We start from the raw sequence: 26,766 nt of genomic DNA, 5'->3' as shown, positions 1-26,766 counted from the left end.
GGGAGGTGGCTGGGAAGTTTTTTCAAAAAGTTTTTTTGTTTTAATTTTTTTTAATAAATTAAATTATTATTTAATGAAATAATGGGTCCTACTTAACGGAATCCTAACGGATTCCGTTAAGTGGTAGCAATATCTATAACGTTGGGTTTTGGGTGGTAGTCTTATAAAATAAAAAATTAAAGGGGTAGTAAATGTGAAGCAGGGTGCTTTCCCTGGTAGCAAATGTGAAAAAAACCCTTAAGTTTTGATGATTGTGGAAAATAAAATTGTTGTTTCATGTTACTTCAAAGATGACCAAAGCCAATCCACACATTTCAAGTACGCACAAAGTACAATCAAATACATTTCCATTTTAACATGTGCTACAAAAAGTTATAAAGTCATTGTACAATCAAACTTCCTTCTTTGATTCTATCCCTATTATATTGCTCAACTCAATCCTCAATCTTATCCTATGTAATGAAATAATCGTGATTATAATTTAATAAGTTCAAATAATTAATCTGTCATTAATTCTTCTTCATCATCACATTATTTTAACGTTAACCCAGGAAACACGAAAAACACACTGAACATTTCAACAAATTCAACCATTCAACCCCATTCTTTAATTCATTGAAACAGAAAAAACGTAAGCATTCTTGGGATTTGATTCAACAGAAAAAAGGAAGAAAACCCAGATAATTTGGAATTCTCACATTATTTTTCACCCCTGATTCCCCAAATCTCACATTTCCTAATCAATTTCCCTTATTCTTCCAAAAATTAAATACAAATTTAATAGTTTTTTCTCCACTTTGCACCGTCTTCACCCCGCCAAATGCCTCTTTCTCTCTCCTCTTTTTCAAGTATTCTTTGATTCTTGCAATATAAATAATACTTTTTTCCAATACCCATTTCATTTTTTTGTTAAATTTGTTGAATTTGGTTGTTTGATATGACTGGCGGTGGACCGTCGTCGGAGAGTGGTGGTGGCAGCAAGAATATTTTTTGTGACGCCGCCGCTGGTGCCGCTGCAGGTTCTTTATTTTAATTCCTCAATTTTTTAATTTTACATTTTTTGCATGTTAATTGAATTGATTGATTAGGTTTTTGTATTTTTTTGGTGTTAAATTGATGTTTTTTAATGAAATTTTGATGGTGTAAAGGTTGATATGAGTAGTTGTGAAAGTGTAGGTGGAATTGCTGCAACATTTGTGTGTCCATTGGATGTAATTAAGACAAGATTGCAAGTTCATGGCCGTCCTGTCACTTCTTCTACTTCTGCTTACAAAGGTAATTGAATTTATTTGTTTGATTCTTTTTGTTTTTGTTAAATGTGGTTTATGTAAATGTAATTGCTGAAAATTGAGTAAGGGCAATGTTGTTAAGTGGTCAAGTTCATAAGATCAAAATTTTGTGTTTTCAATTTTTTTAAGGTATGTTGTATGAAAAATTGATTTTAAAGAAGGATCAAATGGACGAGTTTGGATAGTTTGTATTTTCGGACTTTCTCATCTGTCCATTTTGATTCTAATCAAATTGGTTATTTCAAGCATGATAGGGTGGAGGGTTTGAATGGTATTTTTCCTTGGTGATGTTAAATTCATGAGACCATTGTTTTATAAAAGCTTGTTGTTTGAGAAATTGATTTGGAAGAAGGATGTCATGGGTACATCATGGATACAATGGACGATTTTGATTTATTTTTTGAGTCATGTTTAACTTAAACTTCAAAAGTTTTGAGCATGGGAGGATATGTGGTTCAAATAGTATTCATCTTGGAGGTGTTAATATATAAGTCATATGTGTCGAGCCTAGTTGAAGAACTCAAGTTACTTAATTGTGGAATTTATTTATTTATTTATTTTTTCTGTTATATTAAAATGACTGAGAAGTTATTGGCTAGTTATGACTGTTATGCTAATTGAATCTGATTGATGTGCTCAATATCATAAATTCATTAGAGCTTTTTTTTTTTTTTTTTTTTTGTTTTTTCTAAATGCTTTTTGTATGATAAATTATTTTGGAATAAGGATGTCATGGATACAGTGGATGCTTAACTATTATAAGATGCCATATTTCAAATTTAAACTTGCATGATATATTTTTGAGAATTGTTTATTTTTATTTTTAAATTTTTATTTTTTATTTGAGAAGTAGTATCACCAACATAAAGATATATGAGAGGGCATTGAGATGACTGGACACTAAATTAATGCAAAAGTTAAAAGAGTAATTCATTATTGATTGATGTCATAGAAGGTAGAGATGGTGAAGTGACTTTGGGGGTTTGGAAGAATGATGTTTTTGGGTTTCAGCTGTTTTGTTGTTCTAGATAGCAGAACAGTTTTTAACTGATACCACAAACAATCTGACTGGTAATTATTGCTATTGATGATTGTGGCATCTTTAAGGATTCATGTGATCAAATCCTATTCATCATCTTGGATTCTTGGAAGGTATCTTGGGCATTGGTAAGCCCAAAAGGCACGACCACAAACTCATAATACCCTTATGTGTAAAGAGGATTGTCTTGACTTCATCCCCTGCCCTTGTTTGGATTTGATGATAACCTGTCTTCAAATCCATCTTAGAGTGGAGAATAGTGAACACCTTGATAATTCATCCAGCAGCACTTCAATTGCTTTTTGGCGATGGTTTTAAGCTTGATTGTCTACACAGAATCTCCATGACCTAGATTAATCAACTAATTATGCTGCAAAGTCTTGCCTTTTTCTGGTTACAGCAACATAATTGAACATCTAAGTGCTTCTTTCAGGAGCTTTGACCTCTAGGTTCTGCCAACATCTGCTGAGATTCTGAGTTAAACACTTGATCTGGTTCTCATGAACTGTGATTTCTATCCCTTAACATTCATTTGCTGGTGAAATGAGCTTATTTTGACAATGCAATTCATTTTTGTTCTATTGAAAGAGCAAAGGGATTTAAATCAAACATGTTTTAAATATTTTTTACTGCTGGTACCCTAACATGATTCGTTGGGCTGAAGTCATTTTATACTTCTTATAAACATGGCTGCATGGGCTTCATTTAGTAAATGTAAATTTCTGGTATGAGTTGGAGGGTCAAATCACACAAATGATTCCTACTTCTGACTATATCTCTGTGAACCTGAACCAGATCACCTGCTGTGAAAAGATCAACTCTTGTTCACTCTTATTTGTTTTTGTTTTTAGTATGCTGCTGGTGTATTACTGTTTTCCTTCACTTTTGATTTTTTATTCTAATAAAGTCAAATTATATGTGAAGCAGGTAGCATTATCATTTCAAGCCTTCAAGACATTGTTAAAAAGGAAGGGTTTCGTGGCATGTACCGTGGGCTTTCTCCAACAATTTTTGCTTTACTTCCAAATTGGGCGGTATGCTTAAGTTTAGTTGACTTAGGATTTTGAATGAAACAATTTTAATTGTCTGTATACTTTTGTTCACTTCCCACTCTCTAGACAATGTTCCTGGGGTTCTGGTGAAAAAAGTGTTTTTTTTGTTCTTTTATTGAAGCTAATTAATTTTTAATATCTTTATTGTTTGGTCACTTGATTCAGTGATATGAATTAACATGTGAATTAGCTAAGTTGTCTCCTTTCTTTTCTTTTTTTTTCTTTCATTTTTTTTTTGGCATCCCATAGTAATCATTTCTTTCCTTTCTTGTGAATTTTTTACATGGGCAGTCTGAACATTGAATTGAGTTCTTGGTTGCATTTGTAGTAAGATGTGGTTGTGATTACTTACCGGTGTCTTAGCAGTTTACAAATCAAAGCTGCATGGAAATTGGCGTTCTTAGTTGGTAACTCGGGAGTCGTTGGGCAGAAAATGTAATCAGGGATCAACTACTATATTTTACTTGCAATAGTTTTTGGTTTGTCTATTCCTAGGCACCCCCTTTCCTAGTTTCATAGATTGTTTGGAAGGCTAGTGTTCCTCTTAATATGGACCTTGGTGTTTTATAAAATCAACATTAATGATATGATCTAATGCCTTTTGAGAAGACCAGGAATGGCTATTTCACAGGCTGTTTGCATTTCGTGTCATGCTAATAGTGAGTCCTGCTCACATGTCTGTCTTTGTTGTGAAAGGGCAATTGATATTTGGAGGAGCCTATTTTCTGTATATACTGCAAGTTCGCTTTGTGATTAGAACAGAATGCACCGCTTCAACTAATGCTTTGTTGTAGGATAGAATAATTTATTTACCTTCTTTGTGGGCTAAGGCAGGGGAGGACTTTAAATTTAGTGGGGAAATTCAGTGGAATTGTGCTAATATGTAATTTGTTTTTTGCTGTTTTGAGGGAAATTTGACTTCTGTTTTTGTACTTCTGTTTTCTGCTTATTTATAAAAAAAACTAATTTATAAAAAGAAAATAATTTTGTTTTGATCTGAATAAATGTGTTAAGTTTACTTAACTTCATCAAGCAAATCATACACTTTGGTAATTCATTTGTAACATTGAAAATAATGAATATCTTGAACAACATTTGTTGCGCACCGGGTTTGATTCTCTGTATCTTTTTCCTGTTAGTGGACTTCAATATTAGATATCTGAATACTCCATTTGCCTTTTTGCACCAGAAGATTTATAATTTACCAATATAGCCAATTGCTTGCTGCGGCATCTGATCTCTTTAGGCTTTTTTCTCTTCTTATAAAAAACTTCTTCCGTTCTTTATTAGTTGACGCACTTGTTTGGCACACATAATAAGGAGATGTGATAAAAAGAAGGAAAAAGACAACAGTACTCCTATCCTCTCAAAATTGGGTGGGGGTAAATGTAGGATAATAAGGGTAAAGTACGGCCCAACTAGAAAAAATGGAGGAAGTAATATATTCAGTGAAAGTTTAGTAAAAATCAGTTTTGGTCAGTAACTTTCTATAACAAAGTGTACTAGTGAATCAGTAATAATTATTTTCAATTAGTAAAAATAAGTTGGGATCAGTAACAGTCAGTTACCATCTGTCAAAATTGATTCCAGTCTAGTAAAATCAGGTGGAGAACAGGACCTTTTTTAGTGGGAGAAACCGGAAAATAGGGCTTTATCATTTATGTACATATTTATATATATGTGTAAAGAAATTTGCATGTGTAGCTAGGTTTTCTTAGGGTTCTATGATGCTCTTATAATCGATCATAAAAACAGATAGCAGCGATAAAGTCCTGCTTGTTTCTGGAATATGGACTACTCTTCGGATTATCTTTCTTTCTTTTTTTTTTTTTTTTTTTTTTCTTTTTTTTTTTTTTTTTTTTTGACGGGCTCTTAAGATCATCTTAAAGTGATGTCAGTAAGTATTGTAAGACAAAATAAAGTGAATATATGTGAAAATGTTATCTTTGTCTTCTTGTAGATATGGGACCTATAGAATTTCCTTATGACTCATTTTTTCCGGTTGTTAGCTATTTATTACCCAAAATGTAACGATGTTAACGCACCATCTCCATTTGTTAAATTTCTTGGCAGATAATGTAATTTGGACATGACCTTAGAAATACCAAGAATTGTAGGAAAGGGGATTAATAAATAATGGAGACAAATTTGGATGGGTTTTGAAGAATACTGATTAGGTGGTTTTATTAGAATTTGAAGTTGGAAATTGTAGCCTATTGAATTGGCAAACAGAATTGTGGGAATGGATTATATCACAAGGCCCCATACTTATCGTTAATCTATGATGTATAATTCCAGAGGGAAGATTTTTTTTTTTTAATTAGTAATTCAAGTATATAAAGTAAATCCTAAGCAGAGTTACATTCACTTGACTTTTCATGGTGAGAAGCTCTAATTTGCAAGATATAAGTAAAAAAGCTTATCTAACTTCTTTGTGGGCTAAGGCAGTGGGGATTATGATAGTTACCTAAATGGGGGAAATTCAGCAAAATTGATGTTAGGAAAATTAGAAAATAACACCACAAATTTTTCAAAAGTTGGATTATAACACCACAAATTTTCAAACTTTAATTATAATACCACAAAATAACAAACAAATTGGATTTCACCATATTTAACGGATTTTTGGATGTAATCCGTTAAAGGGACCCACGATGGACACGTGTTAATAAGACATTGGTTTTAAAAAAAAACCCTAACCTAAACCCAGCCAACCCCACCACCAGCACCACCTTCTCCAGCCGCTCCAACGCCTAACCCCCCCCCCCCCCAAAAAAAACCGGCGAAATTCTCCCTTCCCTTCTTCCCCCTCCCCGAAAACCACCCCAACCCTACTTAACCGCCACAAATCACCACATACCCACCGCAATTAATCACCTACCACAACAAACATCAACCCCGAAAACCACCCTCCCTTGCCTTTCACCCTCAAAACGGCCAAAATCGACCATGACAGCCCTCGATTGGTCAATTTCGGCCGCCGATTTCGCAAAAATGGGGGAAATGGGTGTCGATTTCGCGGCAGTTCGAAAAAGGGGGGTGGATTTTGCGGCGGTTAGGGATGGTTTTTGCGGTGGTTTGGAGGGCTTAAGGTGGTTTTCGGGGAGGGGGAGGGGGCGAAGTGGTGGAGTGGCGGTTAAAGGGGTTGGTTTCTTCGGATTTTGAGGGGGCAATGGATGCCGGCGGCAGTCGGCGGTTGAGGCAGGTGGTGCAGAGGTGGTGGGATGGCTAGGTTAGTTTTTTTTTCTTTTTTTTTTAAAAATATTTATTTAAACCACTAGACACTTGGCATGTGTCTTGTACGGCCCCACTAACGAATTCCATCCAAGAATCTGTTACATGGTGGTGAAATCCAATTCTTGGATTTTTTTGTGGTGTTATAATAAAAGTTTGTGATTTTGTGGTGTTATAATCCATTTTTTGTGAAATTTGTGGTGTTATTTTCTAATTTTTCCTTGATGTTATCGTCTTTTTATAGTCTTCTTTGAGAACAATTTTAAAAATTCTCTATATAAAAAATTACTTAGTGAACAATTAGGTGATTGTTTCTAATCCAAGATTTTAAAGGTAATTATCTTTGAGCTTTTTGAAAGGAAAGTTGGATCAAATCCAATTATTGTTCTAAACAAAGAAGAAGAAGAATCAAATCCATAGGTATTTTATGGAGTTGATTTGCCCTTGCTATATTGAATGATATGGATCTTAAGATTCAAAATTTCCATATAAGATTTTTATTGGTCATCTAGTGTTAAAACAATAAACCCAAAGCCTTATTTCCCAAGAAATGAGGTCTGATGCTTGAGTTGAGAACTGATAAATATCGTCCTCCATTCACTTCTATCTATTGCTACATCAGTCCTTTCACCCAAGTCATCTTTGGTATTTTTCGACTACGCTTAAGATCTCCATTACCTTAACCCGTCAATTTCCTTATTGGTGCATCTTCCGATGGATGTCTCACATACCCAAATCATCTTAATCAATTCTCCTTTATCTTATCCTCAATATCCATGACTCCAATTTTTCTCCAAACAATGTATGAAAAAGCGCGCCTAGGCATTGAGGGCATTTGGGGTCACGACCTTTTGTGGTCTAGTCGTAGTGATTTTGATGAACCATAGCTAAGATGCATTAAGTCGCACCTCTGTGTCGCACTACATCTTTTTTACAATTTTTTAAAAATTGTTTATTATATGCACCTCACTTCAACGAGGTACACCGAAGTGCACTAAGGCACTCCTATGGAACTTCGAAATGCCTTTGTGCTCTTCTTTTTCTTTTGTTTGAATGCCTTAATTCCATAAGTGAGGTAGGCTACATGAACCAACATGAGGATTTCCCATGATGTCACCCATCTTGGTACTACTCTCAATCATTGTGGCAAAGTTTTACACTGGTTGTCATTGGCCTACAATAACCCTGTTTCAGTGTTTCTTTATCTCTGGGGTTGCGGAGTTTTTGTGCTTTTGAGCGTTTTTATACATTGCCTCCAAATATCTACATTCCTATTTGGTGAAGTGTTTGAAATGAAAAATTCTTGGTATGATTTTTTTAACATCCAACTTGTTAGTAGAATCAATTACATTGTACATGACGTCGGTTTTTCTATCCATTTTATAGAACAATTCTTTGGATAAAAAATTAAATCTATGAGGGAGCTGTATTTAATGGTAATTGTTGATTGTTGGATGCAAAAACCTCATATCCCATATTGTTGTGGAAATGGCTTAATGAAAGATGCTCCCTCCATATCTCTTACATATTTTATTTAGTCATAAAAACTTATAAAACATTTATCATATTTTGTTTTATTTAAATTTGACAAACTAGTTTTTATGGATGTATAATGAGAAAAGTTAACAATCAAAATGCACTAGTACCATGAACCAAATTTCTTAGGGTTTGTTTGGCATCGTTTTTTTTTTTTTTTTTTTTTTTTTTTTTTTTTTTTTTGTTTTTTAAAAAACAAAAAACTAAAAATAGGAAAAAAAAAAAAAGGTGTTTCCACTTTTCTGTTGTCAGTTTTCAAAATTATCATGATCTTAATATGTTTGACTAATTTTTGATTTATTATACGACATATATCATATGATTTTAAAAAACAAAAAACCAAAAAACAGAAAACCACAGTGATGCCAAGCTTAATTTATTTTTGGGTTGGGTGGATTAGCGAGTTAAGCAACATGGGATCAAAGTTGATTCCTAAACAAGCATGGGTGCCCCAATTCATGTACTTGAGGAGATATATGCATATTGTTTGTCCCCTCATCTGCAGTTATGCATTCACAGAAATAATCTGGTACATTTTTGGAAGTTATTAACATATTTTGAAGTTCATTCTTAATGTGTGTATCGTGTTTTAGGCTTTAGGTGTGTTTTGCGCACTCACGTGCATATCTCTTCTAGGCATGGTTGTAAGTGAGTGATAATTGCACAAACAATACCACTCTCGTTAACCGTAAATTTTGGGGAAAAGGACAATATGAGAGCTTTTGTTTTATGTAGCTTAGTTGATTGGCTTTGCAATGTGTCAATATATCTAGACATTAATGGCACATACGTGATTTCCGTTATTTATTCTATTTCATCTTTTTCTTCAATTTTTTTTTTTATTTTTTTTATTTTTTTTTTAATTTTTTTTTAATTTTTTTTATTTTTAAGATTATTATATAGAATGAGGGAGACGGTGGCTGTTCTATTGTACTCCCTCCGTTTTCCTATGTTCTGCTCACTTTCTTTTCACGTCTGTTTTTAAAGTTCTAATCACCTTTGCTACGTTCCTTGTTGGACCTTCAGTCAACATGGGGCAGGGATTACCTTTTCCTTTTTAAAACTGCTATATTTACCTTGGTTATCAGTTCATATATTAGAACTCAAGAAAATGGAAAAAGAATGTGTTACTCCTCCCATCATGCCATTTGCGTGCTTCTCACACGGCTCCAACTCTTTTAATAACCCGCAATCCTATTCTTAAGTTACCTTTGGCTAATAAGAAGATTGGCCTGGCATAAAGTATGGATGTCACTTGTGGATTTCAAAGACAGTCTTTTGGAAAAATTGCTATTGCATTAACTTTATTGTTTAATTCTCTGAACTCAATTTCCACCCTTATAGCACATGTGGTACTTCATCAGGTCATTGATGGAGTTAGCACCACAATCAAGTGATAGGAGTTGAAATTTTGTTTGAAGGAATGTCCATGGATTGATGTTAAGAGCTTTGGTGCTTTCTGTGATGGTAAAATCTATGGACATTGTCATAGCATCACATCATACTACCCTGAGTTTCCAAATAAAATCAGGGCATGAGGATTCTAAATGGATGTTATGTTCTAAAATATGTTGAAATTGGTTCATTGACAGTAATTAGTAGCCTTTTTTTTTTTTTTTTTTAAAAAGTTTACTTGCATGTTACAATTAGCAATATTTCTTAGTTTAAGTTGTGATTATTATTTTTTTGTTTTATTTGGATCTCAAGTCTCTTTTCCTTATATATGAGATCAGTATCGTTGTACATTAAACTGATTTTTATTTTGCTCTTTCCTTAGCAACAGTTATCTATACGTCAGGTATTGACCTTTATGTAATTTGCTTGATAAAACTGGTAATTAATCAGATTTCATGCTATATTAGTTAAAGTTCTCTATCTAATATCAAAAGAGTAGGTTTATTGCATCCAATTTTTTATTTTTTTTTTATTTTTTTTTATTCTGGCATATATATGCACTGTCCGTATTAATGCCTCCATTTCTATTTTTTTGTGGCTCTATGTGGAGATACATGCTCTATATACACACCTCAATTTTTTTTGAATGACATATTTGTTAATTTCATATGTAGGTATACTTTGCTGTTTATGAGCACCTTAAAGGTTTACTGCAAACAGATGGTTGGTGCATTGACACTTCTTATAGAATTAATTACAAGTATTTGCACTCACTTTATGTTGTTTATGGTTTCTTACGACTGAAATTATTTCCATTTACATAGAGCATGGTAATGGTCAGCTTACAATTGGTAGAAATATGGTTGCTGCTGCTGGTGCTGGAGCTGCTACAGCTGTCGCAGCTAATCCCCTGTGGGTAGTGAAGACCCGACTCCAAGTAAGTATGATGATTGGTCTTATTGAGTGCTATGTGTTCTGAACTTGGTCAGTGCACTAAGCACATGGTCGCCCCCATTGACTTCTGTATGGAAATTTTGTTGCTTAACTTTTGACCTTTGATCGTATTAGGTGAAAGCTGAAACATGATGATTCCTTACAATTTCGATATTGGTTTGGCAATCTAAAAATGCTGATATTGATTTGTATGGGCTGAAATTCCTTACAAGCCTGTCTCTTGGGACAACAATTATTTTTTTAATAAATTCGTAAAACGTACAAGATCATGTAAACATGCTTTTAAAATTTGAAACAGACGAAAGTATTCTCACATAAGTAAACTATTCTTCCTTGATATCAATTTTGATTGCATTAGTTTGGAAATTACAGAGTAAACTATTCTTCCTTGATACCAAGATACCTTCAAACTTGCATTAATTATAAATTTACTTGTGGACAATCAATTAATGTGGATATTAGCCTTTTAGAACCATCCAAATGGAAACACCTAGCAAATACTACGGGGTGGAAGGAGTAGAAATTTCAAAAATAGTAAGTGCCGAAGTTAGTTTGATGTCGGCGTTAAGGTTGCGAAGAGGAGCAATTATTGCATATTTTCCGACAATTGCTCCTTTCTCTCAAAAAAAAGGTGGTGCCAGATTTTGTGAGAGAGTTACATTATTTGGGAATATGAGGGAGGGGAATTACATATTCCCAATATAATGCTAAGTATGTTTTGGATAGTGGCATATGCTTAGATGAAAAGTAACTATAACCTATTTAAAATATACTCCCTCAATCCCACTTTAGTTGGCCACATTTGGTTAGAGATCATTCTTAAGGTATTCACTCAAAATCCTAATCATTCTTGCTAATTTGTAGAATTGTTGATAACTCATCTTATCATGATACTACATATTAAATCGAAAAAAGAAAGTTGGAGTAATACAGGATGTTCCATACTTGTACTTTACTTGACATAAAAAGTGACCTATTATTTTGGGACATTCCAAAATAGAAATTTAGTCTATCAGTGTAGGACGGAGGGAGTACTATGTATTCAACAAATAGCTTCTTAGTATTAATGTTATTTTAGATTGAAAATATTTGTGGGAAGAATTTATTGTATGTGCTGTGCTCTAGACCAGTGCTGTTAGTGATTGGTGTTGGGTGTGAAAATCTATCATGTCAAAGTGGGTATTTATTTGATTTTGAGATCTCATTAAGAAGTATTGTGAATATAATGCATAGTAAGTGTAAACATTTAATAACTAGGTAAATACTCGTTCTGTATATACAGACTTGAGATTTGTATCATGTGAGTAAACATTCATGCTTCATCTATTTTGAACTAAGTAGGTCCCTTTTATATCATTTATAACTTCTATCTTCTATAAAAAAAAAAATTTAACACTGTGTAAGAAGAGGGTATTCGGGTTATGAGAATGTCTTCCAAGTTCCAACTATGAACGCAGACATTCCTATGATTATGTGAATGTCTTCCAACTATGTCTGTTTGATTTTTTATTTTTGAATTATTGTTCAAAAGATTGTTGTTTTTCTTGGATGATGATAGCATTTCTGCAACAATTTTTGTTGGGTGGTCAGAAAGAGCTTTTTCAAAGTGGAATTTGTCAAATAAAATCTACGTTTGAGTGAACAAATCATTAGTTATCAAGTTTGGGTTTTAATTTATTTTATTTTTTTCCTCCCATTGATGATTGAAAATTGAAACTGGATTCTTTGACATAGGGTAAATACTAATTTATAAGTTTATTGAGTTCAATGGGTAATTGTTTGCCACTTGTTTTAAAGCTTGCAATCTACATGTATCAGGTATTGATACATTTATTGTTTCAGTCTTTCAGAAAACTCCGATTAATATATTTATTTTGGTGGGACCTATTATGAATTTATGATTGATCATTAAGCTTAGTGAATTTCAGACGCAGGGAATGAGGAAAGATGTAATTCCATATAAAAGCATACTTTCTGCCTTATCAAGGATTACTCGTGAAGAAGGAATTCGAGGGTTGTACAGGTAAAATATATAGAATAATTGAAGCAATATTCTACTTAGTTTCTCATGTCTCATCTCAAAATAATTTTTACATTCTATCTTCCGTGTCTCAAAATAGTCCTCAGTTTTATGTGGAGAGTGATTATCATGATTGGCTTTTTTCTTTTCATGCATGTTTTCACAACAAATTCTTTTACCTATCTACTACTTCCTACCCACTAATCTTCTTTTCCACATGCTGGCTTCACTCTAAAATTGCAAAAAACTTATTTCAGTGGCAGTGTAACATGTAAAGTTTAAACTGAAATTTGAATCACGTAACCAGTAGAATTCATAGGCACAAACTCACAAAGCTTTCATAATATTTATGAGGTGTGGTTGGAGCGAAACTCCCTGATCTTTTCTTGACTTTCTTTGTCCTCTGACTTGTGGTGGGACAAAGTCACTTCTTTAGTGTCACTTTGGGCTTAGGAGTTTGGTGCTTTTAAGAGTTCCTCAGTTGAGGAGTTTCAAAGAGATTTTGTTCATCTGTAGCTCTAGATTTTTCTGTTGAAGGACAGCTTGTCCTCTTTTAGCTGTTAACACAATTCATTTTTTTTCATTATAAAGAATAAATAGTCTATTGACCTTTGTATTGGTTTTTTGTCCCTTTGCAATACAATTAAAAATTCAGTGTTCTTTGGTTTTAGATTACACTAGCATGTGCCTGTACTAATGCTACATTGGACTGCATCAACATGACTGATTGCTTTATTCTTATTTATCTGGAGTAAACGGTTGTTTCATTTTGGGTTATAAAGTTTTTTTTTTTATATTGAAGTAACGTTTATTGCATTTTGGGTCATAAGGTTATTAATTATTATAAACATCTTCTCTGTTATCGCAGAGATTAGGTGCAGCCATCTGGTCGTCCCAGCTTAAATAGGATATTAGTTAAAGCATTGAATATTGTTGTTGTGTAAACTTATGAAATGGGATCATTATGTATGGATGGAGGGTAGCTAAGTATAAGCATTGATATTTCTGTTCATATATTGGGGATGATATTGCCTTCTTTACAGTTATCTTTGTCTGGTATCTGGTTAGGATGGCCTATGTATTTCTGATTAATTAATTTAGTTCAATTTGTTCTATGAGCTTTGTTCCATCAGCTAAAAATGTTCAGTGCTGTATCAATTGAAACTGGTGAAATGTGTGAAATTTGTTTTTGGAAGTTGGTTAATTTGGTGAATTGTAGAACAAGTTTTTTATTGTATACTGTTTTTATAATTGATCGACACTGAAATATTTGGAAATTTTGTTATTTTTACCTCTTGATACTGATGAGTAATTGGTTTGAACAGTGGGCTTTTGCCTTCATTGGCAGGGATAAGTCATGTCGCCATCCAGTTTCCTGCATATGAAAGAATCAAGTTCTATTTGGCGACCAGGGGTATTACAAAAACTTCTTCTCCTTACCATATTCCTTTTATTAAAGTGCTCGCTGTTCTGCTCAACTTGGCACTGTTTGATTTGCAGAAAACACAACTGTTGACAAGCTTAGTACAGGGGATGTTGCAATAGCTTCTTCATCGTCGAAGATAGTAGCTTCAATGTTGACTTATCCCCATGAGGTTTGTTTCTGATCGCAGTCCTTACATTTTTTGCACTTTAGCAATTTACTTTTTGGCTTTTGCCTTACTTTTTTTAGCTTTATCAGGTTGTCCGATCTAGGCTTCAGGAGCAAGGGCAAGTTCGTAATCGTGAAGTTCATTACTCTGGGGTTGTTGATTGTGTCCGTAAGGTTTTCCTAGCTGAAGGTCTAGCTGGATTTTACCGTGGATGTGCAACTAACCTAATGAGAACAGTCCCAAATGCTGTCATTACATTTACAAGTTATGAGATGATTCTTAGGTTTTTGACGCAGCTAGTAACTCCTGCAACAAAGACACCAATAAGCCAATCTAATATTGATGATCATAGCAAGCCTCAATGTAGTGTGAAGGGTGAAGAAGAGAGTGGCTCTGGTTCTGAGCACACACAGGACCAACCTAATAGTAGAGCACCGTCAATCCCTGTGAGTAAGGACCAGTTGACGGCGAGATAGTGATAGATTGATAGTTGCAAGTCTGTAATGCAGGAAAGAAACAGTTTTCATTAATTGAAAACTTTAGTGCGTACAGAAAGTAAAACAGTTAATACTGAAGTTCAGGAACAATGAAAGCAATTAATTTCCAATTTGGTGATGAGAATATTCTCTTGGGTGACTTCTGTTATTCTGGTGGCAGGGAAACCCTGATTGAGTTTATTCTAGTACTTAGGTTCTGACTGACGCATAGGTCGCGGAATCCAGGCAAGTGCCCTGAGGCCTGAGTATTGATGATGACGAAATCATAGTGTAAGAAATATTAGGAACATGGATTTCCCTAATATCTCTAACATAGAGAACCATTGTAACATATTGCTCGGCTTAAACTTTAAGTGTTCGCGTGCCATCGGCACTGTTTCTTCTGCTCTCTCTATTACTTGTTTCCTTTTCCCCTCTTTTTCAAGATTCATGTATATCTGTTTATTGTGATTGTACAGTTGTGCATTTGCGGCTAATTGCATAAAATTGTTTATGCAACATTTCAAATTGTACATGTTTACATTCTTTCGTTGTTGTGAATGCTGGAAAATTTTATTAACATTTGTTTTGAATGTTATGCTAGAAATTGCAAATTTCTTATCTTTTGCTGATTTATGTGCTCCCTTTGTTCACTAATAATCTTCCTATATTCAGTTTTTGTTTAGAATATTCTTGTTACCAGTATTTAAAATACTTCCCCCGTTTCACTAAAATTAAACTTTTTTTTTTACTCCCTCTGTCCCTTTATTACATGCCTGTATTCCTTTTTGAGGTGACCAAAATTAAGTGCCTATTTCTATTTATAAGTTGTACTTTTTGCCAATATTATTCTTGTTTTGATGATTTGTCATCAATTTTCTTTTTCTTTATTGTACTTTACATCAATTCCCAATACTTTCTCTCTCCTAATTCTCAATCACTTTTTCTTTCTCTCTATCTCTTTCTAACCCTACATGCATATTTGTACTCCCAATTTTTAGTTTTAAGGAATCTTTAACTTTCTTAATTCCCGTGCAAAATGAGAAATAGGCATGTAATAAAGGGACGGAGGGAGTATTTTTTTTTTAATTCTCAATGGTGCTCACATGTTTTTAAATTTTCTCTTTGGTAAACAGTACATTTCAATTATATCTGTTACTCATGTATTACCGTTATCAATTCAATGGTGACATTAGTTAATAAATTTAATCATTTATTTACCATGGTTTGTTTTTTGTATTTTTTTTAAGGAAAAATTAATTCTAATAATCTCACGTTTGGCCGGTTCGCTGTTAATAATCCCACTTTTGAATTATTATTTAATAATTCAACCTTTATAGGGGATCTTCTTCTGTCCCTAACCTGTTGGTAACCGATTTTGAGAAGTTAATATGTCTCGTGTCATTTTGTAATTAGATGAAAAAAAATTAATACAAAAACATTAAAACTAAAAAAAGAAAACAAAAATACCCACCAGCCACCGCTACCCACCGTGAAACCCAAACCCTCACCCTAGTCCCACCAAAAATCGGCCGGCCACCACCCTAAAACCTCGAAAATGGCCAGACCCCCCACCTAGCCGACTAAAAGGCACCCCCGAAATCACCCCTAATCCAAATCCCAACCCCAAAACCACCATATATAACCAGCACCTTGAAAAACGCCAAAAACGTCCTCTCACCGCCAAAAACCGCCAATAAGCCCCTTTAACCGCCGAAACTCCTACCCAAGCCATCTCTTCTGCTCTTGAAGGTTTTTACTTTTTTTTTTTTCTTAATTCATTGAAATTAAGGGCTGGGTTTTGCTGCGTAGGGGTGGGAATAGGGGTTCTGGAGTTTCGGTGGTGGGGATGCGGGTTCCGGCAACGGGGATGGGGTTCCGAAGATGTGGTCGAGGAGGAGGGGCTGCTAGAGGTTGGGGGGGTTAGGGTAGTCGTTGAGGGTTGGCTGGGATTTTTATTTATTTTTTATTTTACAAAAACACTTTTTTTTAATTATTTTGATCAGAATTTGTTTTAAAAATTTTCTTTTTTTTGACCAATGAAATTAAAAAAAGAAAGAATTTACCTAATGTACAACTTACCGGTCAAAAGAGGCCAATAGAAGAAGATTTCCTATAAAGGTGGGATTATTAAATAATAATCCAAAGGTGGGATTATTAACAGCGAACCGGTAAAAGGTGGGATTATGAGAATAAATTTTTCTTTTTTTTTTCTAATAATTAAATTATTAAAAACATTTTTTTTTAGAAAAATATCCCAACAACCCCAGCCACTCCCCCAGCCACAACCACCTTGCCCCCCGCGTCGGCCGTGCCCAGGCCACCCTCAGCTCCTCCAGCGCCGACTCTCCTTCCCCATCCCCTTGTCGCGTCTCCCTTTCTCATGAACCACTGATCCCCTTTCCTCTCCCACGAAACCCCTTAAAACAACCCTCATCGGTACCGTCCGCCGATCCCAACCACCCAATCCCCTTCCCCTATCGCTCGACCCAACCACCCAATCTCCTTCCCCTGGCCACCTTCCTCTCCCCATTCCCGTCCCTTTCGACTCCATTTTCCGATCAACCCCATACTGACTAAATATAGGCTAACCCGAAACCCACAACCCCTTACTCAAAACCATCTCGCAATTGCTCCCTCCTCGAACACTCCCAAAATTGCGTCGTCGTTCAACTCGATTGCTCCAAACCCGATTATCTCGCTACTTCCTCCAATTACCTTCGAATCTTGCACATAAATTCAAATTCCAACTCTGTTGAGCTCAAATCTCTTTTTAATGGATATAAAAATTCCGAGTATTGTTATGGTTTTTGCGTCGGTTTCGGCTGATGGATTTGTTAGGATTTTGGCCGGGAGCAGGGGAATTGGGTGGTGGTTTCAACTGGGTGGAAGGGTGGTGGTCAAGGTGGTGATAGAGACACTGGTGCTGTGAAAGAGCGAGAAGAAATGACCGGTGGGGGTGACGGCGGCACCGGGGTCGTGGGTAGGCAGGGGCTGGGTTGGGGGAAGGGGCAAGAAGTGGGTTGTGTGTGTGTGTTTTTTTTTAAAAAATTTTAAAAATAGGGGTATTTTAAGCATTTCTCTTTTCTCTCCCCTGTAAAACATTAACCAATGTTAATACTCCCTCCGTCCTTTAATGATAGGCTTTTATGGACAATTTTTTTACGGGAATTAATAAACATAAATAATAACTACTCCCTTTGTCCCTTTATTAGAAACCTATTTCTCTTTATTATGTGAGTAATTAGAAATAGACTTTTAATAAAGGGACGGAGGGTGTAGTTAAAGTACATTGGAAAGTTAAATTAGTATTGGGTATGCAAAAAAATAAAGAGAAAAAGTAATAAAAGTACATGGAAAAACAAAATTTACACGGAAAAGTTTATTATTTTTTTTTTTGAAACCATGAAAAAGTTAAATTTGCACAAATATTGTTGCAAATTGGAGGAAATTTTGGTAAAAAATTAATATTAATAGTACTTGAAAAAAAGCAAATGAGAGTATCATTTTGGGACTTAAAATTGGCCATAAGGGAGAGAGGGAGTATTTCCTTAAAATGCTTAACTAATGTTACCACTATATTAGTTTTACAAATTATAGATTATCAAAGATAATTTAATATTTTAGTGTTTACCATTGAGGAAAAAATAAATAAATAAATAAATGACCATTGAGAATTTCCTTTTTTAGATGTTTTGCTCTCTCTCATTCCTCATCTTTCATTTAATGAGTATCTTTCATTCACTAAAATGTCAATAATTGTGATTGTTACCTTTTTTTTTTTTTTTTATTTTTATTTTTTTTTAAAATATATCAGTACCAATTATTGTAATTTTCCACTCAACTCTTATGAAATGAACCTCTTTGATATGTCTAAACTAAGGCCTCATTTGGTTGCATAAGAGAATTAAATACCTGTAGGTAGTTATAATGTATGGGAAATTTTATTGCCTAGGAAATTCTAAAATTGTTTTTGGTATATAGGAAATTGAATTTCCCATGAATTAACTTCCTATGTTTTGTTTGGTTAACTTTGTGTGATACCCATTTATTATTACTCGTATAACTTTAACTACTTTTTTAAAATTTTGAGGACAATAATTTAATTTCATCCAAAAATAAATGTGGGAAGTTTGAGTGACCAAGGTAGAATGTGGGAATTAATTCCCATGTTTTGTAGGAATTCCAAATTCCTCGGGAACTTCCACTTCCCACATTTCTACTTTTAAATTTTAACCAAACAACTACCCTTAAATTCATTTCCCATGAATTTGTATTTCCCTCATTATTGAAGTGCAACCAAACAAGGCCTAAGGGCCTGTTCACTTCATCTTAATTTTAGTTCAGTTCAGTTCAACTCCAATCCGTTCATTTCAGCTCCTAATTTCCTTCTCTCATAAAATATTTATTTCAACTCTATTCAGTTCAATTCAGTTCTAATCAGTTCAGTTTACTTCAGTTCATTAAATATGAACAAACCTTAAAACTATTTGACAACTGAAATATATAAGAGTATTTTTAGCATAAAAAAAATATAATAAAGTGAAATCTAATTACATCCTCTCTCAAAAAGTTGGACAACTAATCCTCTCATAAGTCTCATCTCTTCCGAATCTTGTCCATGGTTTTCATTACAAAAGGATATATCATACAATATTACTTTATTACAGCAAGTGAGTCCAAAAGAGCGTCAAAATTCCACTCTCCTAAAAATTTTCAGGCTATCTCATCCCTCCATTTCACCATCCTCCTTTTACCTGCAAAAACATCCAAAAAAGTCGCACCTTTTTATCCTTCTAAAATAATCCTCATTTCTCAAATCTCAACAAAGTCTTCCCCTTTTACTTGAATTATTTTAATCAAAACCCATTACACTTTCTTAGCTATTTCACTTCAATCAATTCTTAATTATTGCAATTGGGTTGTTTTTAATTTTAATTTTGGTGGCCTCATTTTACAGTTCATAATTTGGGTGTTGATATTTGGTATAAGATAATCAATTCCGCGTATCCTTGCCGTGTCGATTTTCTCCCCCTTTTCTCTTCTTCATCACTTGCACTTTGTCTTTTTTGTCGACTTCAGTCATTTTCAGATCTAATTTCTGACTCTTGTCTTCCTCATTTTGTTGGCGGGTAATTTTATTACTCCCCCAATTTATGTTATCCTCTTATTTTCTGCATTTTTCTGGATTTTTATTTATTTATTTATTCTGACTCATATGATATAATTTCTGGGATTTTTGGTTCTGAAAATTTCTGGATTTTTGATTCTGAATCATATGATATTATCTGGGTTTTTGATTATGAATCCTATGGTATAATTTCTGGGTTTTTTCAGATCTCCTGAAAATTCAATTTGGTAGGTACAACCTATATTTTGATTTTCATCATATGATTGGTAGAAGAAAGAAGAAAAATTGGTGAATTTTAATTGAGGAATTTGAAGGGGCTGTTTGGCTGAAAATGGCGACAAGAGAAGATTCAAGAAGACAGAATAATCAACAGCATGAACTCATACCACTAGCTGCATTAATTAGCAGAGAATTGAAGAGTGAGAAGATGGAAAAACCATCTGTTAGCTATGGTTATGCTGAGAAAGCTAAGAAAGGGGAGGATTTTTACTTGGTTAAAACTGATTGTCAGAGAGTTCCTGGCAATTCTGCTTCAACATTTTCAGTTTTTGCTGTATGTGATCTAACTTGATTATGATTTAAATTTTTGTTTTGGATTTGAGTATAATTGTATAAACAGTTTTTTTGTAGCAATTGGGTCCTTTTTTTTTTTTTTTTTTTTTTTTTTTGCTGTTTTTGGGTTTTTGTTGATATACAATTGTAATTTATTGTTGTTTTTGCTTCATTTTAATTTTTCAATCTTCATGTATTAATGCTAGTGTTATGGCTGTTATTATTTTTAATTTTATTGTTTTGATTCTTTTTGTTTATGGTTATATAATTCTCCGAATTATAATTGCTAATAATAGAGTGATGTAACCAAAAAAGATGATAATAAAAATAAATAAGTAGAATGATTCTGGATGGGCCTTTTTTAGATAGATGCTTAATTTGCTGGGGATTTTGATGTGTGTTGATCCAGTCTCAAGATTAAATGTAATAGGGATTTGTAATAATCTGACTGATTCCAGATCTATATGTTCACTAGTTCCGTTCTGAATTTAACTAGTAGGGAATAATATTTCAATTTTGGCTGCATTTTTTTTTAATCACAATCTGAATTTATGCTAGTTTAGGGCTTGTTCAGTTATTGTCTAAGAATTGTCAAATTTTTAATCTCTTTTTGCTCTTGGCTGATATACAGATTTTTGATGGGCATCATGGAAATGCTGCTGCCATATACGCTAGGGATAACTTACTGAATCATGTGTTAGCCGCGATGCCTCGAGAGCTTGGTCGTGATGAATGGCTTCATGCCTTACCTAGAGCACTAGTCGCTGGATTTGTCAAAACTGACAAGGAATTCCAGCTCAAAGGTAGTTAAGCCTCCTTATTTTCTGTAACTTTAGGTGCACCACTGATTGGTGGTTGAATGGATGCTTCATTCCGGGTGTCTGAAGTGATTTCATCTTCACTTTGTTATCAGGGAAAACTTCAGGAACCACAGCCACTTTCGTAATTGTAGACAGATGGACAGTTACTGTTGCATGTGTTGGTGATTCCCGCTGTGTATTAGATATACAGGGAGGTGCGGTTTCAGATTTATCTGTTGACCATAGGCTGGAAGACAATGAGGAAGAGTACGTTTCTATCCTTTAAATCTATTTATTTACTACTATTATTTCTTTTTTTTTTTTTTCATCATATAATTATAAATTTATTCTATTTTGTTTTTTTAAACATTTTCTTACTACGTAATAATATTGCTTAGCTGCATACAAAATATAATTGTAAATTTAACTGCAGGAGGCAGCGTGTAATAGCTAGTGGTGGTGAAGTTGGGAGGCTAAGCATTGTTGGAGGCGTAGAGGTGAGATGTCATCCTCGTGCAATCTACTGAGCTCTCTTTTGTGCTTCTGTTGATACTTACGCTGAGCTTTTTTTCAAATCAAATATCTTGCCTTGACAAGTATTCTTACTTTGTACAGATTGGGCCTCTCCGTTGCTGGCCAGGGGGTTTGTGCCTTTCTAGGTCAATTGGAGATGTGGATGTGGGAGAATTCATAGTTCCAATTCCACATGTCAAACAAGTTAAGGTATCTTCATCACCTTTTTTTTTTAAATTTTTTTTTGTTGTTGAAAAATAGTTTTTGTTTGATAGCCTAGTAAGTTTGTGTCTTATTTAATAATTATTGTGTGTGTTGTTGCTGTTATAATGTTTACTTGTTATGAATTAAAGCTATCAAATGTTGGTGGGAGGCTCATAATTGCATCAGATGGCGTTTGGGATGCTTTATCATCAGAGATGGCTGCAAAATCATGTCGTGGTTTGCCAGCTGATCTTGCTGCCAGGCAAGTTGTCAAGGTAATGCAAATTCTTTTGCAAGTACATGCTTCATTTTCTCAGTTTACTTGAGAAGCATGCATGTTTGTTAGAATCCACCTTAAAGCTCGGACCTTCAATATGCATGATCATAATTTATCTCCTTGAGGATATTGTATCTACACAAGAATAAAGATGGGCAATCATCCAGATGACTTGATAACCTAAAATGTTGATATTACTGTCATTTATGTGCTTTTTTCTCATGATTGGTGAATAGGAAACCCTAAGGACAAAAGGACTCAAGGATGACACAACGTGCGTAGTTGTTGACATAATCCCACCTGAAAATGATGTACCACTATTGCCACCTCCTAAAAAGCAGAACAAACTTAAAGCTTTATATTTCTGGAAGAAGCTCCTTAACTATACAAACAAATCATCGAAGAAGTTATCACCTTTAATTATCGTGGAAGAGCTATTTGAAGAAGGATCAGCTATGCTTGCAGAAAGGTCAGTATTTCATTTGTCCTTGAGTATTTTTTTGTTTTTGTTTTTCTAGTTAGGTAAGCTTGTTTAAACTTTGGTGGTTTAACTTTAACAAGGTAAATGAGAAGTAGAGCATCCACCTCTCGAAAGTGGAATTATCATCCGAGTTAGTGTAATTCTCATATTAATACTACAATCATCATCTTCCTTCTTAATTTATGCCATTTTTAGTGCTGTAATCATGTTAGGAAGCATGTCAGTTCCTAGCAGTAAGCTTGTTTAAACTTTGGTGGTTTAACTTTAACAAGGTAAATGAGAAGTAGTGTGTTCAACAATAGATCTACTAGTTCTTGAGTAAGGTTAGATAATATTTAGCATCCTAAGATGTGGTTCATGTAAATTGATTGGCTACATTGATTTTTTTTACCCTGTATCTGCTATACCATGAATTCGTGATGTAACACTGGGAATTCAAGTTTAAAAAGTGTGCCTTTGTACAAGATTTATCCTTTATACTACATTTTAAAATTGGATTTCCTACGTTCTGTTTTTTTTACTTCTTCAATAGTCTCTTAACAGCTTGATTGCAAACTTTTCAATGATATATGATTTTTTGGATGTAATTTGACTTGGGTGCCTCCAGTATGCGGAAAAGTGATCACTGATACTTCCCATTCCACTGAACTTGAATTGCTGTCATGCTATGTTTAAATGTGTAGTGTTGTTATGCCAATTAGGTTTGTTGGTGGAGAACTAGGTGAAAGTGACCCTGTTGGACTAGAGCGCTATAGATCCTCTTCATAATGTGATTAGATTGCTGTTTAGTAATCAAAAATAAACTTTTAAACATTTTGACAGGTTAGTTCAAATCAAGGTGAATATGGAATTACCATAGAGTTGATTACTTATTGGGACAAAAGAGATGGTGGATATTCCATTAATTGTTTTTCTTTGTCTTGTCAAGGATTTAATCTTTTGTTAGGTCCTCAGTGGCTTCACAGAAGAATTTACTTTCAATTTTGATGTTTAGGCAAATTAGTTATCTGTAGTGGTGACTTTTTTTTTTTTTTTTTTTTTATTTATTTATTTTTTTAAAATTTTTATTTATGCACCTTTAAAATAAATTCAGGAAATATAAGGGCTACCAATAATTGCCATTTAACCCTTGCCAATAGTTTTTAACAAACATAAGTAATACTCTCTCTGTCCCATATTAAAGTCTCATTTAACACAAAAACATTGCCCTAAATAAAAGTCCCTATTCACCTTTAATTATTTCTTTATTCATTTTTAATAAAACAAACCATTATCTTATTTTCTTTATTCATTAATTAATCAAATAAACAAACTCCAGTTACTCCACTGTCTTGTTTTTTATATTCACCTTTAATCAACCGAATCCTAGTATTTTTTTTAACCATTCTAAGATTTATTTAACGATACGAGTATTGCTAATTGCTACATATTAATTTATGCTTAATTTTATATCATTAATCTTATGAAATAATTAAATATAGATTAGTAAAAGGGCCAATAAGTCCAGTAAGTTTAGATGAGGGAAAATCCAGTGAGCGTAATGAATTCTTAGTGCTCTTAGTAATTGGGATTTTATCATTGGTAATGCCCTTGAATTATTTATGGGTAGGTAAGATACTGAGAAATTGTTAGTTTGTTTTTTTTTTTTTTTTTTTTTTTTTTTTTTTTTTTTTTTTTTTTTTGAGTTCAGCCCATGATGATTATATAATATTATACATGGTTTCATTTTTTCTGGGAATTAAGCATCATGTATTGTTGTAGGAATGAATGTTAACTTGTTAATTATTAAGATTAGTTGGTGGGAGGTGAATGTAGAATTTCTTATTAGTTAAATGCTACATAGGATGAAGATGGTTGAAATTTATTAATACCTTTTGTTCTTTCTGCGAATTAGGCTTACTTTTTAATTTAAATTGCTAGCCTCTTATTCTTTTGGCATCCAAGAAGAAAAAAATTCATTGCATGGCCAATTAGGCAAGTTGTGCCTTCCTGTAGTCATGTAATGGTGCAATAGGTTTTCTGTGTAGGATCAGCTCTTGCTCTGCTGTATTTGCCATCCTTAACTGACTCTTCACTGGCTTTTTTGTCTCTTTTGTCTGGGGGAAGGAAAGGAGTCGGACTGGTGGTTGGCTTTTAGGCATTTACAAGTTTGGATTCAAGCTTGATTTATTTGGCTTGAACAATGCTTCAAATCATGGCATTTGGTGCTACCATAATATAACTGGGAGCATAATAATTAAGAAAGATGGATCATCTACTTTTCCCATGGATTTATCCAACCTGATGTACTAGGTATTCTTTGGCCGTGTTTGATTTTCCTTTCAGTGGTTTCGCATTCCTATCTTTCTGCTTCAGGAAAACTTTCTTTCCAAATGTCAGCTTAAAGCAATCCATTTTTCTTGCTCTAGTGCTCTCATATTATGACAAACGTCTTTCTTTCCTTTTATCCTAGCTGCACAATCTTCATGCTTTTTTTTGGCTGCGATGTTTCTAGCAACTTTTAATTGACCCTTTAAAGTGATTTGTGTCGATTGAGTGAAATGTACATTGGCAGAGCTTATAATATGTTGACAATTCTCTCTCTGTCTTGACTAGAGTGTGAAACCAAAATTGACGTATATGCTGAAATTGAGGATAATTTAGAGGATGTGCTTTCAGAGAAGGTGGGAGGCACTTTTCATTCTGTTAGCACATGAGAAGCTATAAGACTTTACTACCAACATAATCAGTCTGATGTACCTAACTCTTTTAGGTACTTGAATATTCCTGTTGTTTGTGGCCCCTTAACAGCTATTGTTTTGGCCTTTTGGGGAACATAGCAGCTAAATCATCCCGTGTATTAAATTAGGCTGATATTGTTTTATAAATAATTTTTCCCACTTCTTGTTCATAGTCCATAAGATATTCACTGTCTAAGGTAACAATGATGGAAGAACACCATGCATGGTTGGTTGGGAAGGGCTAAGTTGATTATTATAAGGTCTATTCTTGTAGTTGGTAGTCCTAGTGTTTTTCTGTATCATTCTTTGACGAATTTATGGACAATTAATGATTTTCGTTCTGAATCTTCTGATATTAATTTATTTCAGTTGAGGTGGCTAGTTGGATAGTCTGTGGCTGGTTCTAGTCGTGGTGGGTGTTATGGCATCAATTGTGTATGGTGAGAGTGCAAAGAGGGCAGGGATAGGGTCTTTTTAATAGGATATTACGTCATTCAGGGGTCTGCATTTTTTTATTTTTATTTTTATTTCATACACATTTAGTAATCGTGTTTTGATCTCACTTTTCTAGTTTTTTTGTGCTGTGGTATTGAATGTATGTAATTCTGCATGATAAAATCCAATGTATAATCAACTTTATGAATTTACTACCCCAACTATTACTGTATACATTATCGTTGATGATAACATGGGACATTCCATGCTTTCCCAAACTGGTGACCACTAACTACACAGAACCTTTCCCTCAAAAAAAAAACTACACAGAACCTTGTGCCAAACAGGCTATTTGCGTAAAATTAAGTTCTTTATAGTCAGAATAATCTTTTTTTTTTGTTCTCTGTTAAGTATACTCATTATGCCTCTCTTCACAGTCACATGTGCCACCTGCTTTTGCTTAAATCTTGTTAATGGATCTTAATGTATTTCATGCTCTTTTGGCTTTCAGATTGGGAAACGATGATTCCTCTGCTCAATCAGCCTCTGGTTTCAACTGTGCTATATGCCAAGTTGACCTTGCTGCAAATGAAGGCATCTCAGTCCATGCTGGCTCCATTTTCTCCACCTGCAGCAAGCCTTGGCAAGGTCCTTTCCTCTGCAGTGATTGCCGAGACAAGAAAGATGCCATGGAAGGAAAACGCCCTAGCGGTCTCAAAATTATGTAATCCATATTCTCTCCAACGTTATTAGTTGTTATACCTACCATTCAATTCTTTTAATTCTTAATTCATTTGGTAGGCGATTCTTTTAGGTAGTAGTTAGCTTTAACTAGTACACCTAGTATATATGTAATCTTTAGAAATAATTGATCATTGGATGTAGTTATGGTTGTAGAATCAATCTAGATGAGATTTGAGGTTGAACTTTTGAGTTCAGCTGTGCTTAAAGCCTAAAGGCTTAATATTCTTCCTGTACATAGATTCTATGGTACAAGTGCTAATCTGCATTATTATCATTCTTTAATATTAATGAATATTTCATTCTTAATTTTGTATTTTAGGCG

The 26,766-nt window shown here is 34.0% G+C and overlaps 2 protein-coding genes across 3 annotated transcripts; both read left to right on the top strand.

The window, feature by feature from the left end:
• The first annotated feature begins 429 nt into the window (after positions 1–429).
• Positions 430–15,219, top strand: LOC145563737 (nicotinamide adenine dinucleotide transporter 1, chloroplastic-like). Its single transcript, XM_081624168.1, has 9 exons — positions 430–1,019; positions 1,177–1,275; positions 3,256–3,362; positions 10,220–10,268; positions 10,370–10,482; positions 12,428–12,522; positions 13,845–13,933; positions 14,020–14,114; positions 14,201–15,219. The coding sequence occupies exons 1-9, from the start codon at positions 938–940 to the stop codon at positions 14,585–14,587; spliced, it is 1,116 nt and encodes a 371-aa protein (XP_081480294.1). The 5' UTR covers positions 430–937; the 3' UTR covers positions 14,588–15,219.
• Positions 15,220–19,418: 4,199 nt separating this feature from the next.
• On the top strand, positions 19,419–26,726 carry LOC145562314 (putative protein phosphatase 2C 15). Of its 2 annotated transcripts, XM_081622549.1 has the most exons (9): positions 19,419–19,719; positions 19,925–20,271; positions 20,902–21,073; positions 21,184–21,337; positions 21,504–21,567; positions 21,686–21,793; positions 21,937–22,062; positions 22,301–22,533; positions 26,212–26,726. In XM_081622549.1, exons 2-9 carry the CDS (start codon positions 20,050–20,052, stop codon positions 26,426–26,428), a joined length of 1,296 nt encoding a protein of 431 aa, XP_081478675.1. In that variant the 5' UTR covers positions 19,419–19,719; positions 19,925–20,049; the 3' UTR covers positions 26,429–26,726. The 2 variants fall into 2 exon arrangements, with proteins under 2 accessions (XP_081478675.1, XP_081478676.1); XM_081622550.1 differs by lacking the exon at positions 19,419–19,719 and having other exon boundaries at positions 19,758–20,271.
• The last annotated feature ends 40 nt before the right edge of the window (positions 26,727–26,766 follow it).

Source organism: Chenopodium album, chromosome 10, assembly GCF_948465745.1.
Source record: "Chenopodium album chromosome 10, dcCheAlbu1.1, whole genome shotgun sequence".
NCBI lineage: Eukaryota > Viridiplantae > Streptophyta > Magnoliopsida > Caryophyllales > Amaranthaceae > Chenopodium > Chenopodium album.
This window is presented reverse-complemented; position numbering and strand designations above follow the sequence as displayed.

Bases quoted from the DNA above. Each gene is read 5' to 3' on its own strand.
- LOC145562314 (XM_081622549.1), top strand. From the start codon at position 20,050: ATGGCGACAAGAGAAGATTCAAGAAGACAGAATAATCAACAGCATGAA. The intron at 20,272-20,901 runs GTATGTGATCTA...GCTGATATACAG, and splicing joins CAACATTTTCAGTTTTTGCT to ATTTTTGATGGGCATCATGG. The intron at 21,568-21,685 runs GTGAGATGTCAT...TACTTTGTACAG, and splicing joins GCATTGTTGGAGGCGTAGAG to ATTGGGCCTCTCCGTTGCTG.
- LOC145563737 (XM_081624168.1), top strand. From the start codon at position 938: ATGACTGGCGGTGGACCGTCGTCGGAGAGTGGTGGTGGCAGCAAGAAT. The intron at 10,269-10,369 runs GTTGGTGCATTG...CCATTTACATAG, and splicing joins AGGTTTACTGCAAACAGATG to AGCATGGTAATGGTCAGCTT. The intron at 14,115-14,200 runs GTTTGTTTCTGA...TAGCTTTATCAG, and splicing joins TGTTGACTTATCCCCATGAG to GTTGTCCGATCTAGGCTTCA.